Raw genomic sequence first — 18,003 nt, 5'->3', positions numbered from 1 at the left:
CTCGGTATCAGAAATAACTGCATGTTTACGAAGTGTAAACTGGAATATTAGGTTCTAGGTCGACCTTATCCTGCGCATGCAGGGCTAGCGCGTCGTTCTCCGTAATTTGGTGCATCTCGCTGCGCATCGAATAATGCGCTAAAAAAGAAAAACGGGGGAAAACGAGATACAAGAGAACAAGCAATGCATACCACCACTTCGTTATAAACGTCTTCCGTTCTATCTATTCTACACACTCAACCTTGCGGAACTGTCAAACATCCGTACGAGATGCCAAATAGCTGTGCAGTTTTCCTGAAAGGACTCTCCTGAAGAGACGGAGGGGGAAGCGGCTGAGCAAGCAACGCTCAGTGACGCGTTCCCGCACTCTCGGCGCGTGCGCGCGTCAGCGAGGGCACCAGTGCCACCGCGGGCCCATCTTTTGCTGAGCGCGCTGTTTGTGCGACTACTTCTGTCGCGGCAGCGTGGTTGCAGACGTGCTGGAAGAGCGCACGGGGGGCCCCGTCCCACCTGGTCGCGCCGCGCCTTCTCGCCCAGCTGACGAAACATCCTCGAGCATTCCTTGGCGGGCCGTGTCCTGTCGGCGCGCATCGTCACGGCCGCGTCTTCCTCGTGCGGTACGGACAGCCTGGCCGGCTTTCTTTTTCACAACGCACGAGCACACTATGGCGCCTGCGAGTGGCTCTGGCTACGCCCTTTTCGCTTACAAGGAAATGTAGTAACACGAATAATGCTGACACTAGGGGCCATATAACGGAAAACTATTCCAATATGTTTCTATTCCAATTTCCTGACGTCAAATTTGCGTAACCACCGACGCAAGCACCGGGCGGTCACCCGCAGGGTTGTCTGAACCGACCAATCAAACGCTGTCCTCGTTCATAGGAGGTCACTTTCGTTTGCTTGAAAAACGAATAACATTGCCTACACTTAACGGCTTGTCGTATCTAATTGGCTGACAAGAGGCGAGGAGAACGCTCAAGTGGAGAGGGATTCACCGAGGCAGAGCCAGTGCAGTGAAAATCTGTAACCGGATGAAGAGGGTGGTGCCGGCGTCTGCGATTGGTCGGCTTTCCCTTACTTAGCTTGTGGTGGTTACACTGGCTAACCTCCCTGTCTTTCCTTCCTTTTGTCTCTCTCTCTCTCTCTTGTGGTGGTTGGTCGAAAATCGCGGCGGCATGCAACGGAAGCTTAAGAATGACGCTAAAACTGATCCTCAGCAAAGAAGAGTGGGCAGAATGAGGTAGTAAACGTGTCGAAAGTGTTTGAAAACGTCACACGGCCACGCAAGAAGTTTTATTAGACGCAAATACAGCCATGCTCACCGGCAGGTGCGAGTAGCCAGCGTCTCAGCGATCGGCGGCAGCCATCTTTTATTCCTTTCGGAACGGGGAAGCCTGCAGCTATTCCGAAAAAAATTCAGTTTTGTTCGGCATACTAATCCATCTTCTTCGCGTACACGTCACATTGACGCGGTGAGATTGTGCGGTTTTGTGACTTCGCGTGACAGGCAGGTGAAGTGGGTGCAGCCCGAAAACTTTTTACCAATAGCCGAGGGCTAATGGCGAAAAGGGGTCAAATCAGAAATAACAGTTTTTCTTTTTTCTGTCAAATCATGCATAATCAGTGCGTACAGTGCTCACGGAATGAAACGCGTCAATTTAGGGCTAGCTAATGCCCATACTTTCGTTTCCACCGGGCGAGTTTGTGTCACATCGACGTAATTTTGGTGCGTACACTTAGAGCGGAGTCCGAGTCACCTTTGGTGACCAGATTCCTAGCGACATGACATGGTACTCTCGAGTTCTCTGCACATATGCAGGGTTCTACCAAATACTCGCTGTCGCGTTTCATACCGTGAGCACTGTACACATGATATCAGATGGGGACGTATCGCGGTTTTCGTGACGTCGCGTGACAGACAGGTGAAGTGGGGGGTGGTCTAAAAAAGTTTTTGACCAGTCGTGGAGGGCTGATAGCAGAATCGGAATAGAAAAGTTTGGAATAGTTTTATGTTATAGCGCCCTAGGTATGCTACTGCTAATATTAATATAGAATAAGGAGGACGAGATGATGCTGAAAGAAAAAAAGAAGGGAAAGAAAGAATCACGACACATTGCGCTAGGCGGCACCCAATAAAGGCCCCAAATCGCCTATGTAGTCTGGTCACATACAGGCGTAGAGAGTCAGGTTGCAAAACATAGAAACACGCATACAGACAAAATAAGCGGATAAAGGGAACCTACTACGAATAATGTACACCGTTATTTCCTTGCGAGTTATCATAATTCAGCGCCATTTCACTATTTCTAAAAGTGGCGGCTGTGCTGCTGTTCGGGCCGCGTCAGAGAAAGCTTTCCAACGTATTTGACGTGGTGAATGCAGAGTCTCATCACATTCGGGCCGAGTTACACAGCGCGCACGCGAAAGGTCGCGCGCAAAAGCGAGCAACGGTTCCGATTGTGATGGACAAAGGCTAACACGTAATTACGGTTTCCTACGGTGCCTCTAGTGAATACCACTAATTAGATCGTCAATTCCTTTTGCAATGGATAGAAAACTGGCACAAATATGCTAGAGTATATACGCCTCCGGAGAGTGTGTACACACAAAAAAAAAGGTTATTACAAGAGTGCAAATACACTATTGTAATTATACTGTAAATTACGAATACGTTTTCGTTCTGATTCTGGAAAAAGAAACGCTTGCTTCGGAGAGATCTGTTTTCGTACCGTTTTTTTGCCACTCGTCCGCGACTTTCCATACATGAACAAGCCTTTTATTCTTATGGTATTAAAGGAGCAGAGTTTTCTTCGCAGCACCGACTCAAGGCATCTCTCGTTTCATTCTATGAGATAAATACTACTTGCCGAATTTCGAAAAATGAGAGGCTGGGAAATTCTGAGGTGTGCAGGAGAGATTATACGCAGGACCACTGCATGCAATATGTAACCACAAGGTGGCAATCAACTGCCAACGATGTATTTTCTTTCCTTCACGCAGCGTGTTACGCAATGCCCCATAAGCAGGTGGGGTGATGTGTCGGCGCAGACCTTGACCCCGGCATGCACGACTCAATAGGAAGCAGCCGGTCCACTCTCCAAGGCTGAACCTCGTACGTGGGAGAGAGCGGATTCCTCCGCGATGCACAACGGCCGCGAGAGCGCCTCCGCGAGCGAGCGTGTTGTTGTCAAGGCTCGATGAATTCGCAGACAATTTACCCCGTACCGAAACCGTACACGCATTGCTTAACAGTTCGCCGCAATACTTTATCTCCACGCAACACGAATCTTAAAGTAATTTGTGTGAGTAGACGCTCAAAATACGTCAACACGTCGAGGAAATTTTTTGTTTTGGTTCACACGTAGCTTCATAGAATAATGATGGGTGCAGCCGTAACGCATCCCGACAATAAGCTCCGAACTTTGGTTGTGCATACATACTGAAGTGATTGCTGTACGCTCTTCGACACATACGCCTCTTGCACGGGCATAGTGAGCCTACCGCAACACGTTACACTTATTCGCACTGCCGTGGTCCTCTCTTTCTTTCTTTTTGCTTTCTATTTTGTCTTTCTTTGTTGAAGTATTCATAAAAATGCTGGAAACTAAAGGTGAGCCGTATTACCGCTGATATTCCGTCGCACTGTGCAGCACTACGCTTTGCAGTCTAAATTCGATGCAAATAGCTCAAAGTGACGCTCTTCGAACGACTGTCATGCATGCAGGCTCGAGAAAATTGCCAGTGCCCTTGAGTCGACGACTGGCACAGGAACGGACGTACGCCAGCTTACTTGGGAACGATTGTTAACTGCTACGCACGTCGTAGAATAGCCGATCGAAAATTTAGTATACGGTCTTGCAGAGGAATGGACGTTTCTTGTTTCGTGTGTTCTTGCTAGAGACAAGGACAATGACATGAATTCACGTCGCAGTGCAGCCTTAAAGGAAGCAACGATCGATTTTTTTGCGATTACGTCACTTCGTCTCCCGGCATGACGAAAGATGTTGCCGTCGCGCACTGTGCAGCACAAAGCGAACGGGAGGGTGCAGGGTCGCGAGTTGTTCCGAGGCAGAGGCGACGTCCGTCTAGCCGTCTTTCTAAGAATAAGTTGCGTGAGTCACTTTGCTTCGCAAGTCGCGTGCCTAAGCTTGTGTGACGTCCTCCAAGATACCACAAAAGTACAGGTCTGAAGAAAAATGGACGAAGACAGAAGGAGTTCCTTGCAGCTTATTCACGTAGCCTGAAATTGACTTCTGCATGCCAAACTTGGCCACACGAACAGTCCCCAATTTTCACCATGTGCGTCTAAAGAACAAAGATATTATTATTATTATTATTATTATTTTTATTACTACTGCTGCTGCTGCTGCTGCTGCTATTATTATTATTATTATTATTATTATTATTATTATTGTTGTTGTTGTTGTTGTTGTGGTTGTTGTTGTTGAGAAAGCAGTGATTCGCGCACACTTTCGCTCGCGGTTGTACATTCCACACAGTGCAAGCAGCGCGGCACTCACACAGCGGTTCCTATTCGAATCTTTATGCAAACCATCTGCATATGCAAGCCTTCGTCAATGGCTGCTACGTTTATATGCACCCGCCGTGGTTGCTCAGTGGCTATGGTGTTAGGCTGCTGATCACGAGGTCGTGGGACTGAATCCCGACCACGGCGGCTGCATTTCAATGCGGGCGAAATGCGAAAACACCCGTGTGCTTAGATTTACGTGCACGGTAAAGAACCCCAGGTGGTCGAAATTTCCGCAGTCCTCCACTACAGCGTGCCCCATAAAGAGAAAGTGGTTTCGACACGGAAAAAAATAGAATTTAATTTAATTACGTTTATCTGTTTTTTTATTCCAGTTTCAGTTTTGTTTTTCTGTATGAGGTGCGGGTTGCAAAAACGGGATAGTTGTACGTAGACAACTGTTTCACTATATATACATTGATTCAGGTTTGCCCCCACGGTATGGACAGCTGGTGGGAGACGTGTACAGCAGAGATTCGCTGGTTTAAACATAGGTGCGACGCGACCGCCCGCCTCCGCACTCTCTTCGCAGTTGCACAATTTGTGCGGCAGATTTTATACTCGTTAAGCACCTGGGCAAGGGGAGGGCACACGCCGCCGCCGTCTGAAAAAGAGGTGGCGCACATCCGCGCAAACAGGCCAGAAACGGACGCTGGCGCAAAGCCAGATCTGTGACCGAGGCTCGGCGGCGGCAGCAGCCTCGCGCGAGTCCGCGGTCAGTCCAGCCCTCATTTTCGATTCCTCAAACGAAGGGTGCAACTTTGGTGGCGTCTAGCTTCGGCGTCACGGAAGCACCGGGCACGCTACTCTAGAAATTGCCACGTTCCGCCATATTCTCGAATTCAGCACCTTGTCGGCTCTGATGGACCCAGAGTGCTCCTACCGCCTTTGTGATTGGCTCAAAATGCTGCCATTACAGGATTTTGCAATATCGAGGAATCTGTCAATATTCAGTATAGCATCCCGGGTTACGTGGTCAAACACTGCAGTGGTGCAATGTGAACGCGCGAGGGTATTCAGTTTGACTTCACGGCGCATGACGACCCCGTCTTCTTATGCTTGCAATCTTCGCCTGTTCAGACTCGTACACACTCGCTTCGCATGTCATTTCCCGGCATTAACACCCACCGCTGCCGTACCACCTTCACTCGCATACTTAAGTTTCCATGGTCGTTTGCGTTACAGATTGGGCCAATTCGCATGTGAATAGCAGAGAAGACGAATGTAGTGACATATCAGCGATCACTTGCAAATGTTAACAATGGGTACCTGCGTAACAGGATAGCGCGGACCAAGAAATTAGGACAACAAACAACAACAGCTGAGTTTTGAACATGCCACCCACACGATTTTCACATATTTTCACGCGCCCTCCCAGTGCGTTTACGTAGCACTATGCATATTGAGAAATGGAGGGAACCTAATATGCTCCGAAAGAGCGCTGAAGCGTCACAGCTGCCACAATCCGTCTGCAACAGGTCCAGCTACTGCGCTTCCCCTATACCGCAATGCCGTGCATTTCAGTTTTTTCTTTCTTTCCTTCATACGGATTTCATTTGCAACGTTCCGTCAAACCGGAATCAGTAAGGCGTTACCACTAGCCAGTGTAAGACGGTAATCGCGATGAGGCGCGACCTTATCACAGACCTGTTACTCGGGCAGCCTTCGACTGGAGAGGCGCAGATATCATCACACATTTTTATTATTCGAAAGAGACTCCTTACGAACCAGGATGCGACACTCTCGCTCTGCTCATATGCGGTGGAATTGCTATGCGTGTCGCATATGTGCCTGGGCGCGCAGATAAGCCATCGTCTGTGCAGCGCGCATCCGTGCGAAGGCCGCGAGCGGAGCAGCCGATGGAACCGGTAGCAGCCGGACTTCCAACGGCGCGCCTTTCGCGATCGTCCCCCTCGCCCCCGGCTGGAGCTGAGCGGCGCTAACGACGCAATAAGTGCCCCTCTGCCGGCGTGGCCTTTGCGGCGCGCAGGGCACCGTCGCCTCCGCCTACGTCAAAGGTCACCTTCCGACTACAATGGTATCAAGGAAGTAGAGCAGCCCGAAATGACACCCAGGTCGTAAATAAGCCCTTCTTCTTAAACTACCTGAATTAGATTTTGAAAAGATGTGAAGATATCCTTTCGAATATAGCAAACGCTCTCAGTGACACATTCCTGAGGCCACGTATGTATAATGCTCGCAGGAAAATGTGTCTTTGATATCAATGGTTTTTTTTTTCATTTATTTATTAGACGACCGTTATTTCTTAGCGCCTATAAGTGTCGCTGTCTACCCTTTCCTTGGGGCATAAAATAAGTTAACCATAAAGAAAATATGCACGTAAAGAATGCGCCTGAAACAGGGTGGCCCTGGACAGTATAAAGGCCACAATAATACCTATGTAGTCAAAAGTTCGCCAAAAGTTCGTCTGTCAGGTCACATGACGAACAAGAAGTTGCGGTAGCTGACCAAGTTAAAGTAAACAAAAAGAAAAAGGAAAGACACGTTTAGAAACCCGTGCGGGTTCCTTGATCACACTAAAAGTTGGCAAGAGCCGTGTGTCGTTCACACTTCAAACGACGGACGAGATTATAACAGAACTGATGGCAATCTTCCTGTTACCCACACCCGTTAAGTCACAAATTGTCCCTAAAGTGGGCTCTTGCCCCCTAGTGTAATCAAGGAAACGGGACGGGTTCCGAAACGTCTCGGCGTGCTTTTCCAGCTTGACTTGGTCAGTGACCGAAACTTATTCTTCAAGAATATCTACACTAACGAAGAAAGAAACACGACAACACCAAACATTAGGCGCAACTGTAAGTTTCTGATGGATAAGGCGTACATGTCCAGTAGGGGAAGTATGTATGCAATGTTGTCGTCTGTTTTAATACTGATTGTGATAGACTGTAGGTATAGCGATGCACGACAAAAAGGGGACAAACACGACCGCTGTGCCTGTCCCCATTTTGATGTGTGTTGCACGCGCAGCCTATCCAGTATACCAGCCGTAGCCTAAACCGTCCCCTTTTTGACTGTGAATGTGAACTGCTCCAAACAATGTCGACCTTTTTCGAGTAAAATCAGCACAAAGGTCTAATCGATCGTAATTGCATCTGCGCATTGATGTTACAAATTTCGAGCAAATTAAGGAGTGCATTTAATTCGACAAGCTGCGAATAAGTCGCCTGCAGCACGTTTTAAAAGCGACAAGGCACTGGAAATGCATTTGCGATTCGGTATGCAGAATCGTGTGCGCATTAAAGAATAAGCAAGTGCTGAGAACACACTTCATTCTCTCCCTCTTTGTGTAGACATGCACAACGTGGCGTTAGCGAGCGCTTGCAGCCGCATCTGTCGCACACTTTTACTCACCCGATCCACCGTGTGCGCTAAATGAAGATGCTTTACGGTATCTGTCAAAATGACTCGATAGCGAGGCTGGTTAACCTCGAGATAGGTTAACCCTTGTCTCGTTCGGAACTCCTTGCTGCGGATTCATTAATGAGTCATATATCGCATTATTTTTTAAGACAGAGGTTACAGGAATGCTGTACTCAACATCCAGCTGAAGAAGGACTAAGGTGCAATCAGAGAAGGGAGAGTCAAGACAGAGGACGGTTCGGATGAACGTACCTTGCGAACAGCACGAAAGGAATGAGCGCCACTTCAGTGAACACAAAGATAACCGTTCCTCGAGCGTGCCACCCCCTCACGCGGGCTGCGGTGAGCGTTTAAACAAAGCCGACTTGGACGCACATTTGTTCGGAGGCGAGGGTTGGACAGCGATGTGCCCAAGACAAAAACGGTCCCAATGAAATCGCCGCCGTCGTAGAAGGGGAAAGGGCCGTCTCCACAATGCGACAGTCGCGCCCACGCCTTTGTAGCGACGCGCACAAAGACGAGCCGAGCACGAACAATGGAGCCAACCGAACGACCGCCCGGCAGCGGCCGCCAAGTCAACGCACTGGCGCGGAAGTGAGATCTGCTCGGCCAACGGACAGCAGGGCCGCGCGTACTCACCATCGCGCAGGTCACCGTTGGCGGAGGTATGTGCTGGAACACCTGACACATCCTATTTTCTACGTACCATGCTGCATCCGACATGCCCTTTTGCTTTTTCTTGGCACCTCAGAGGAGGTCTGAGCTCCGCTATAGTTGCTCCACTGGCTGGAGACAGCTTATCAACAGGTAGCTAAATATAATGAAAGTTCTGCTCCTGCTTACGATCCTGAACTATAGACGCCATTGACTATAACCGCGAACAAAAAAGATGCGTTGTTCAGCTAGAGAGACGATCTCGTAGATTGTTTTCACGTGGCGCCGAAGGAAAATAAAGGTTGCTGTTTGCGGAAAGCGCAATAAACAGCGTACAGTTGACCGCATATGTTTTTTGAAGCACTGAATTCGATAAAAAGTCTCGTTTATTTTTATCTCGTTGTTACTTTTTGTTGTTGCTGCTTCTACTGTTCCTTAATTGAGACAAAATTATAAACTTGGCTACCTAATAGCCCGCTACCTTGATATCGTTGCTAAAAACAAGCAAATAAGCAAACAAAAGCATCACAGAAGAGAACAATGCAGATAGAAAAAATTGTTGTACAAAGCCTTTCACAAACGCTTAAAGTAAAAGAAACTCGCACTGCATTCTAAGAGCTTGGCGTAAACTATTGCTCTCTCTCTTCAGCCGGCAATGTGCGTATGCTAGAAATGTGATAATCATCTCCCACAGACTACGCGCTGAACTTTTCAATTTAAGGACATACACTTTGGCTACAACGATCTTTTATTTCTGCTCAGATTCCCTGTTCCGAAATCGTTTACGGTCGGAAGTTATAGAATAGTGCCACGTCACTTGGCTATGAGAGCAACGAAGAGCAAGAAAACAGAACGACGTGGAACTGGATAAATCGTAATCAGAGCGAATGATTGCTGCTTAGTTATGCGCGTTAATTTGCTTGCTGGCAATTGGAAACAACAAGAACAGTAGCGATGTGATAATTTGCATATCTGGCCAGCTTGGGCATGTGGTTTGATATCGGAAAACTCTGAAGATCGTTGTAGCCGTTGCCAGAACATAATGCTTACTACGGTGGCTGACAGTGGGGCTCGGCGTCTGCGCTTTCATCCGGGAAAACGCCGAGTAATGAGCCACGTGTACATCTGCACACCTCACGGACCGCGCTGCGGCTGCTTTGCCCTCGCTGTGGCAGCGCGCCGCTAGGTGACGTGAGCGAAACCACAGGCGGCAGCGAGGTCGCCTCGGTGGGCCGGCTTTGCGCTCGCTGCAGGCTCCCAGTTTCGGTTTCGCGAGCTGCGACAGCCGAAATTCGTCGTGCCACAGTTGCGCGGATAATCGCATTTTTCCAGGTCCAAAAGTTTATATGGATTGTACGGACGGCTCGCCTGAGTTGGGCAATTATGATGAGCCCGCTGAAATAAAGGTTTAAAAGCCAGTTAATGAATTTTCTGTAATTAGTGACTGGTTACCACTTATCACCCGTCACCACGTGGTCGCCACCACTGGCGGCATGTCTCCATAGGGGCCGTTCGTTTATTTCAAAACGGCTATTTTTAGATATTACTTAATGTTTTCGTAGGAACACTCGGTTTATAGAAAGAAAGGGGGTGTGGACATATGGGTCCTTAAAGGTATTTTCAACTAGATGTGGCTTGCAATCTCATCGGCTAAAATTCGTAAATTGCAATATGTACGTGCCGTAGAGTAATTACTTAAAAGCTTAATTGGTAATGTTTTGCTCATTAGTAGAGTTTGCATTTATGTTTTGTATGCAAGTAACTTCCACCTCTTCGAGCAATCTAGCTGAAGAATATAATTGTACTATCTGCCACAGTTAGTTTTTTTTTAAAAGCTAAGTATTGTCGAAACACATACGCACACGCGTGCGCGCGCATCTGATATATCATTTGGAGAAATTGTCGTCCTACAGTGGTCTGAATTATGATAACGATGATGTTAAAATCGGATATTCATCAATCATAATGCAACGTTCAAGTAACGATTTGATGTAGTCATGACTATAGGTAAAGTGTTGTTGCTATACTTTCCCTAACTTTTTATTATCCGCCGTGGTTGCTCAGTGGCTATGGTGTTAGGCTGCTGAGCACGAGGTCGCGTGATCGAATCCCGGCCACGGCGGCCGCATTTCGATGAGGGCGAAATGCGAAAACACCTGTGTACTTAGATTTAGGTGCACGTTAAAGAACCCCAGGTGGTCGAAATTTCCGGAGTCCTCCACTACGGCGTGCCTCATGATCAGAAAGTGGTTTTGGCACTTAAAACCCCATAATCTAAAAAAAATTTACTTTTTATCGCCATTTGCAATGGCTCATCGTAACTGCGGAACAGACTTTTTACCAGTGGTGATTTGTTCCCCTTTCAAACATTCGGTAGCGCACTGCCGGCTCGTTTACTTACGCTAACTTCTGATGTCAAATCCAGAGCTGTCCGCAAGCTTTGCCGTCCTCCTTCGGCGAACACTTGCTGCGAATTTGCGTTTGGCTCACTCTCACGACGGCCTATAGCAGCCTGATAAAAAATAGCCGGCATTCACCTCGCCGCATGCGCTTGTCGTCCACTTTTTGAAACAACGATTTCGGAGGTACGCAGTCAACGTGTTTCTCAAATAGTATCTCGCAGCAGCACCTTGCGGAACTGCTGTAACCTGCTAAATTCTACAGAAATTCCTTGTTTTCTGTAAATATAAACTCGTATGTGAATTGTGAGAATCGAATAGTACATACCTTACTTCTAAATGCATTCCAGTATAAGTACAGTGAACTCTGTTTGACTCGCAATTCGTCGTAGTCTAAGCACATCGACGTAACATCCAATACAGCGCTGAGTAAGGCGCGCGTACCTCCAACGCACTGTTCTGATGGCTCCTCAAGAAACTAAAGTGCTAGCATAAAAAAAAAAAAAAAATCAAACGCGCACTCCTATAATATCGAGCTCCAGTGTCGAAATTTTTCACAAGGATTGTGTTAAGAAGACGGAGTCATGCAAAGGGAAGCTGTGCATCTGCTCGTAGATACGACAGAGGCTCTTCGCCGTCTTCTAGCCTTCTTGGAACGGAAGCTAACTTCGCCTTCAACTCGTCCCGACATTTAATGCTAAATAATTCGTGTCCTAAATATTTGGTTACGCTGTACAGGCGTAAATACATGTATAAAGTTTGCTAAACCTTTACCTATATACCCGAAGCTCACATTGCTTAAAACTTTTAACCCTTCATTCTCGGGTCAATATGTTAAAGCATTTGTTTTTTTGCTATAGAACGTTGGAATGTTCTACCTGATAACGCTCATCCATTCTCATTGAACGAATTCTTGTCTGTTATTAATGCGCAGTCTTGTCCCCAAAGTTGCAATAATCCCAGCGTGGTTGTAGTATGCAAAAAGAAAATTAATCTTGTTAATGAATAACTTTTCGTTTGCGGAAAAAGCAAAACGTAAGAAGCGCTGACTCATAACATAGCTTTACCCAGCAAAAAAAAAAAGAAAAAAAAAAGGTTACAAAATGCCACCTGGTGTCATCAGGCTGGAAGTGAAAGTGGGATGAAGCGACGTTCATCGAACTTGCGTCGTGCGGCAGCAATTAAGACGGCGGAGTTGTACTGAGTGTCACATAGTTGCAGAAAACGAAGGAAAGCAGACGACGTCTTTCGGAGACGCCTGCGAACAATGGCCTGTTGCGCGGTGGCCGCCGGAAGGCGCGCGCTCCGACTTCCCGCTGCGACCCAACGCACGTGCGCCGCGTAGCGACGCGCTCCGGACGCTTCCGCCATGATGGATGCGCGACAAGCTTCGGACGATCGGTCGAAGGCGCAGTCAGGTCTCCAACCTCGGTGCGCAGAAAGAGTGCAGGAAGTCGATAAAAAGAAGAAGAGCACAGGGGGCGGGGGGACATAAGGCGCCGCATGATCGAGTGGCCGAGGACGACGAACTTGTGGAAGAACCCGCAGTTTTTCATTAAGCCTAACCCAACCTAGTCGAGACGCCGGTAGGGGGAGCAAGGGGGCAGGAGCAGGAGAGGCGAGAGTTGGTCGGGTTAGCCGGTCATGAACGCCGCCGCGTTGCAGCTCCGCCTTGAAGGCGAACGAACCCGAAGCGCGTAAGTTGCCGCCCCGTCTCACCCCTTTCGCTTGCACCGTGGACTGATTAATGAGCTCTGCCGGGGCTGAAGGCAATTTAGTCAAGCCGGCTTAGCGCCGCCGCCGCTTGACACGAGACGGCACTGCCGTCCATTCTTCCGACTATTGCGCGTGCGCCTGGTGGCTACGCATTCTCTTGCGCATGTGTGTGCACTTGAGCCTGCCGCGGGGTCGCAGAACCCTCCAGCTACGGGGCACCAGTTCCTGTTCCCACCTCCTCTCCCCGCTATCGTTCTTCGAGCTCGGCTTCAGAATGAAAAGGCGCTTCGCGCTTGCGTAATTGTGGCACTTTCCTGCCGAAAACGGTCTTGGCAGTCCATAGCCGAGAGGCGATAATCCGTTTAACGGCGACAGACAAGCGCCATTTGGTGGGCTGCAGTGCTGATCAGGCAATAGTCGGCTCTTGCGGTAATGCGGATAGTTTGCGTTCTACCTGCTTGACTGAGAATGATATATATATGTAGTTCCTGTTCATATGTGCATATATCGATATCGATATATCGGACTTGTCCGAAGTCATGTGCCATCCTCATCCTAAACCTTGCCTACGTTTCTTTTCTTTAGTCTGTGCCGTGTCCCTAAATTAAATAAGTCTGCCGTCGATTCTGATGCTTAAAGTAAGGGCCGAATCGCTTTCTTCAGTTAACACGGTATGGTAGACCCGACACCTGAACGGTTGTCTCATATTTTGTGTTGCTGAAAGATGGGCATCTATAGCAAACATACAATACGTTCGATTTCCCGCGATTATTACGTAATCTCTGCGGCAATATCTTCAGTCAATGCTGCTGGGTCCCGCGGCCTTGCTAGTGTAACCACAATTTGGCGGATTCGTGGTCCCTACCGATTACCAGTATGCACTACACAGCGAAAGAATGCAGTGAAATTATTTATACACTCGATATATAGGAAGGGACAGAAAATTTACAGGGGCGAGGGAACCCACAGGACCGGTGCTCATTTACAAGCGATTTTTATGGAAACCTCATAAGTTGTCAGGGAGCACCTTTCCTATGTCCTCGCTCGTCCTTGTCAATATTTTGCTCGTTATTTCCCCGTAAATGTGTACCAAATCGCCCAGATTGCTAAGCGACATTATAGAACAGTGAAATTGCGTGTCATAAAACACGAACAGATTTCAGCTTAATGTACGAATTGGAAGCAAAGGTCACGCTTAGAATCGCATGTCTGACTCCGCTATCCCTCAACACTTTATGAGATCCTACCAAAGTTATAAAGTGGGAAGATGAAAGGTAACTGCTGAGATGCAAGCTTGGCTGAATATATTTGATCGAAACAAACGGGCGAGTTCAATTACCGACTTTACGAGATACTTTGGTCTTTGTTCACATACGCGGCAGAAGTTTGAAATGATATACAGAAAGAAACGTTACGCGGCAGGCACTAAATAAATGCCATTGTTCGAGTTCTGCAAGGGGCTTCCAGGACGCGTGCCTGACTGTGTTGAAGCGATATATATTACCAAAGATTATTTGGATCATGAGAAGCCAACAAACACTGACACCAAGGACAACATAGGGGAAATTACTTGTGCTTAAAAATGGAATGAAGAAACGATAAATTAATGGAAATTAAAGTGGATGAAAAAACAACTTGCCGCAGGTGGGAACCGAACCCACAACCTTCGCATTTCGCGTGCGATGCTCTACCAATTGAGCTACCGCGGCGCTGTTTCCCCATCCACTTTCTTGAGTATTTATGTGTACTGGTAGAACCCTGGGAGTGTTAGCCAGCGCCACCACTCACAGACCTTGGCGGCGGACGTGGAACGTCCTTGTTGCCGCAGGCGTCACGAGAACGTGATCTTTTTGGGTGAAGGCAACCGGTCAATAAACCCACATATGCTACCTGAAGGCATCAATGTTGCCGGATTCGAGACCCTCGTATGTAATAAACGAGAAGAGAGGGGGTTAACCGAGGGGCCCGATTTTTATTAGTCATATCATGAGAAGCCAACAAACACTGACACCAAGGACAACATAGGGGAAATTACTTGTGCTTAAAAATGGAATGAAGAAACGATAAATTAATGGAAATTAAAGTGGATGAAAAAACAACTTGCCGCAGGTGGGAACCGAACCCACAACCTTCGCGAAATCGAAGGTTGTGGGTTGGGTTCCCACCTGCGGCAAGTTGTTTTTTCATCCACTTTAATTTCCATTAATTTATCGTTTCTTCATTCCATTTTTAAGCACAAGTAATTTCCCCTATGTTGTCCTTGGTGTCAGTGTTTGTTGGCTTCTCATGATATGACTAATAAAAATCGGGCCCCTCGGTTAACCCCCTCTCTTCAAAGATTATTTGGTGGTTTTACTGCGCTTGACCACAGCCCTATTTAGTTCCGAAAGTAGTCACAACAATGTGCCATTTAGTTAGTAGTGGCCTCTGCGGTGGGATAGGATGTGTTCTCCACGGATTCGGCCACGCACGAACCAACGCGGTGAGCGCTTACCTTTCGCTTCTCTCTTTGCTCACTCGCAGATGGCGGTGAGGCGTCGGACGTGAACATCGAATGCAACAGCAACAACATCCAGGTGACACTGGAGGCGACGCACGACTTCAATGGCATGATCTACCCCAAGGGCCTGTCCAAGAACTCCACCTGCATGGCAGAGTACAGCAACGTGCGCGACAAGATCGTCTACACACTCCCCCTCCGCTCCTGCAACACCATGAGCACCGAAGTGGTACGTGGCTTCAGGCAACCGCCTCTTTCTGCATGCGCAACACAAGCGTCCAATTTTAGATCCGTGTAAACAGTCATGTGCTGAAGCATGTGCGTTCGACATGTGCGCGTCCCTGCAGACAAGCAACGTATAGATATTTCTCAGGAAAGTATCCACTGAGAAATACCCTGAGTGTTAGTTACACGCACGTTGATTGCAGTAAACCAGGCAACGAAAAAAAGAATCGCCTTGCGCGCTTTGGAGAGTATTGCTACACTCGACCATTTTCCTGAAATACACTACCATGTTTCAGGGGAAGTTCGACTTGCTGCGTTACGGGAGCAATTATAAAGGAATGGTTTTTTTTCTTCCTCGTAATGCCTGCAGCGTGTACTTATACATGTGCTTCCGACTGGCGATTAAATTGTTTTTATAAAAACCACGACATGACTGACTGTCAATTAAATGGACATTTACTTACTCTGTATAATCACGAGGACTGACTAGAAAATGCACAAGGTGTCGCCCTATAACTTTCACTTTTTTTGCAGCCAAGTGCGCAGTGACTTCCGAAAATGTCATTTAAATTTGACACATATTATTCGCAGTCCATCAGAATTCGTGACTAAAACAAATATACTTGGGTAAATGTTGCCTACTGGCTCTTTTGGTACTGTCTTTGTACTTTTAAAACATTTCACGTCGAAAACGGCTTGCATCTTGGCCCGCTCGAACACAAACACGATTTAAGCAAGAAATGTAACTAAGTGGTCTCTAATTAACCTCTTATAGCGTGAAAATATTCTCCTGAAGAAGAGCATTCATATTCTATTTAGAAATACTTGCATGGAAGGGAAGAACCTTGAAAACTACTCTCACACCATTTGCTACCCCGGGCGAGATCTGTAGGCTCGTCTAAAGAAAGCTCAATGCAGCACATCTAGCACAAAGCAATGCATTTATATTAGCATGTTTTCGCACTCAACAAACTTAGACTTGACAGGTGAAGCGTCTCATGTCTAATGCTAGTCTGTAAAACAGCCGGTATCGCAGAGATGGTGACTTTCAACTTATGCGCCTGAATGGATGCAGCCGCACGAGTTTCTTGGAGTGTCCAACCTCGTTGGAGACCTCATGCGCAAAGGGTTGCTTTCTGCATCAGACAGGGCGGCACGTTGACGGGTTTTTTTGTTTTTTGTTGGATGCCCATACATCGTGTCAAACTGAGGATTTCTTTCGCTTAAGCATCCCGTATGGATTTATGAGCCCAGATTTGGTGCATCGAGAAACCGCGACAACAGGCTTGAATATGTTAGGACAGGACTGCACTTGATGGCAGCAGCCAGTCGGCCTCCTCACCCTAAACACGGCCCTCACATTCGACGTTTTAGGACTGTAATATACCAGACAGGTTGCCTGTGCTTACACGCGCTTGTCCTTTTATTGCCTGCAGGACGAAGGAGTGGAGTACTTCAACACCGTAGTAGTGCAACCTCACCGAAAGCTGGTGACAAACCAAGGCCGTGGATTCCACATCCGATGTCGGTACCAGACTAAAGAGAAGACCATCACCAATTTTTTCAACGTTAGGTACGCCTTTCTGTTCCACAGCCTCACGCAATTTCGCTACTCTTATTAGGCAACCGACGTCTCCTTGCCGAACCATTAATTCTGTCAACTAGCTAGCATATGCCGAGCGTACACTGTATGGCTATTCTAGCGCCTCTAAATACTATAGCGTACCGCATCGCGAGACGCACGCACAAGAGCAGAGTGCAAACACAGGTGACAATAACATACAACAGCAGTTTTATTTACGGTATCCAGCCCACACCATCTGCCTAGCGCATCACAACGTACGCGTGAAAGTACTCGCTCATCGCTTCACTCCAGCAGCCTAGCATTTCTATGTCTTCTCGAACGTCGGTACACCGGGCTCTCGGCCATTCCGAAACGATAGGAGTAGGCGTTCTTGAACGCCATTCCCAGCCAAAAGCGGCACAACAAGGTTGTTTCGCCGCGGGAAAGGCTAGATTTCAGTTGTAGCCGGTGCGTGGGGTCCAGTTTATGTAATCGGCAACTGAAGGCACTCCAACTCCGGAGATCTTGTGACTTATTGCGTGTAAGTAGGCGAAGTTCCCTGGCAGCGTCCAACCTCTCGAACGTCGGCGGCAAAAGATCTGCGTTCTCCGCCGAACTGTTGCATCGCTTTCTGTCGGCCACGTGCGGCACTGCCGCGCTTTAATGCACGCTCGTGCCTTCCACGATGTCGCAATGAAACACTACGACAGAGGTTTCGTAGCGAGCTCGGCTAGAACGCCCACCATCCCGTTGCTGATAGTCGCGGCCACGTCGCCCGCCGCGCGAAGCCCGCTTGCACGTCGATGCCGCTCTGCTTAGAGGGGAAAGGTCGCGCCGCCGCAACACCAACGATCGGTTCATCTATCCGGGATGCCCGTCGGGTGCCCGCCTTCGTATCGGCTCAAGCGGACTGCCTCCGTGTTTGCATGCAAGTGGCCTGTGCATACAACTCGTTCCGGCTTCGCCTTTCCTTCGCGCCCTCTTCGGAGCCGTACCTACCCCTGAAGCTGTCATTTTATCGTAAGAAAACAAC

At 48.0% G+C, this 18,003-nt stretch overlaps 1 protein-coding gene and 1 long non-coding RNA gene across 3 annotated transcripts in view; one reads left to right on the top strand and one right to left on the bottom strand.

Moving 5' to 3' along the window:
* LOC140218448 (uncharacterized) overlaps window positions 1-8,571 on the bottom strand; it is a 33,332-nt gene extending 24,761 nt beyond the window's left edge. Inside the window, exon 1 of the long non-coding RNA XR_011894701.1 lies at window positions 8,165-8,571. This is a non-coding gene — a long non-coding RNA (uncharacterized lncRNA). The remainder of the gene's footprint in view (window positions 1-8,164) is intronic.
* pio (zona pellucida domain-containing protein piopio) overlaps window positions 1-18,003 on the top strand; it is a 148,719-nt gene that overhangs the window by 107,833 nt on the left and 22,883 nt on the right. Inside the window, exons 1-3 of one of the 2 annotated variants that reach the window (XM_072288152.1) lie at window positions 6,324-6,606; window positions 15,205-15,410; window positions 16,843-16,979. In XM_072288152.1, the coding sequence (XP_072144253.1) occupies window positions 15,291-15,410; window positions 16,843-16,979 (257 nt within the window). In that variant the 5' untranslated portion in view covers window positions 6,324-6,606; window positions 15,205-15,290. Of the gene's footprint in view, window positions 1-6,323; window positions 6,607-15,204; window positions 15,411-16,842; window positions 16,980-18,003 lie in introns of those variants that run through there. The other variant, XM_050177384.2, reaches the window with a different exon arrangement.

Source organism: Dermacentor andersoni, chromosome 5 (assembly GCF_023375885.2).
Source record: "Dermacentor andersoni chromosome 5, qqDerAnde1_hic_scaffold, whole genome shotgun sequence".
In the NCBI taxonomy this organism is placed as follows: domain Eukaryota; kingdom Metazoa; phylum Arthropoda; class Arachnida; order Ixodida; family Ixodidae; genus Dermacentor; species Dermacentor andersoni.
Note: the sequence above shows the minus strand (reverse complement) of the source record. Positions and strands in the feature narration are given on the sequence as shown.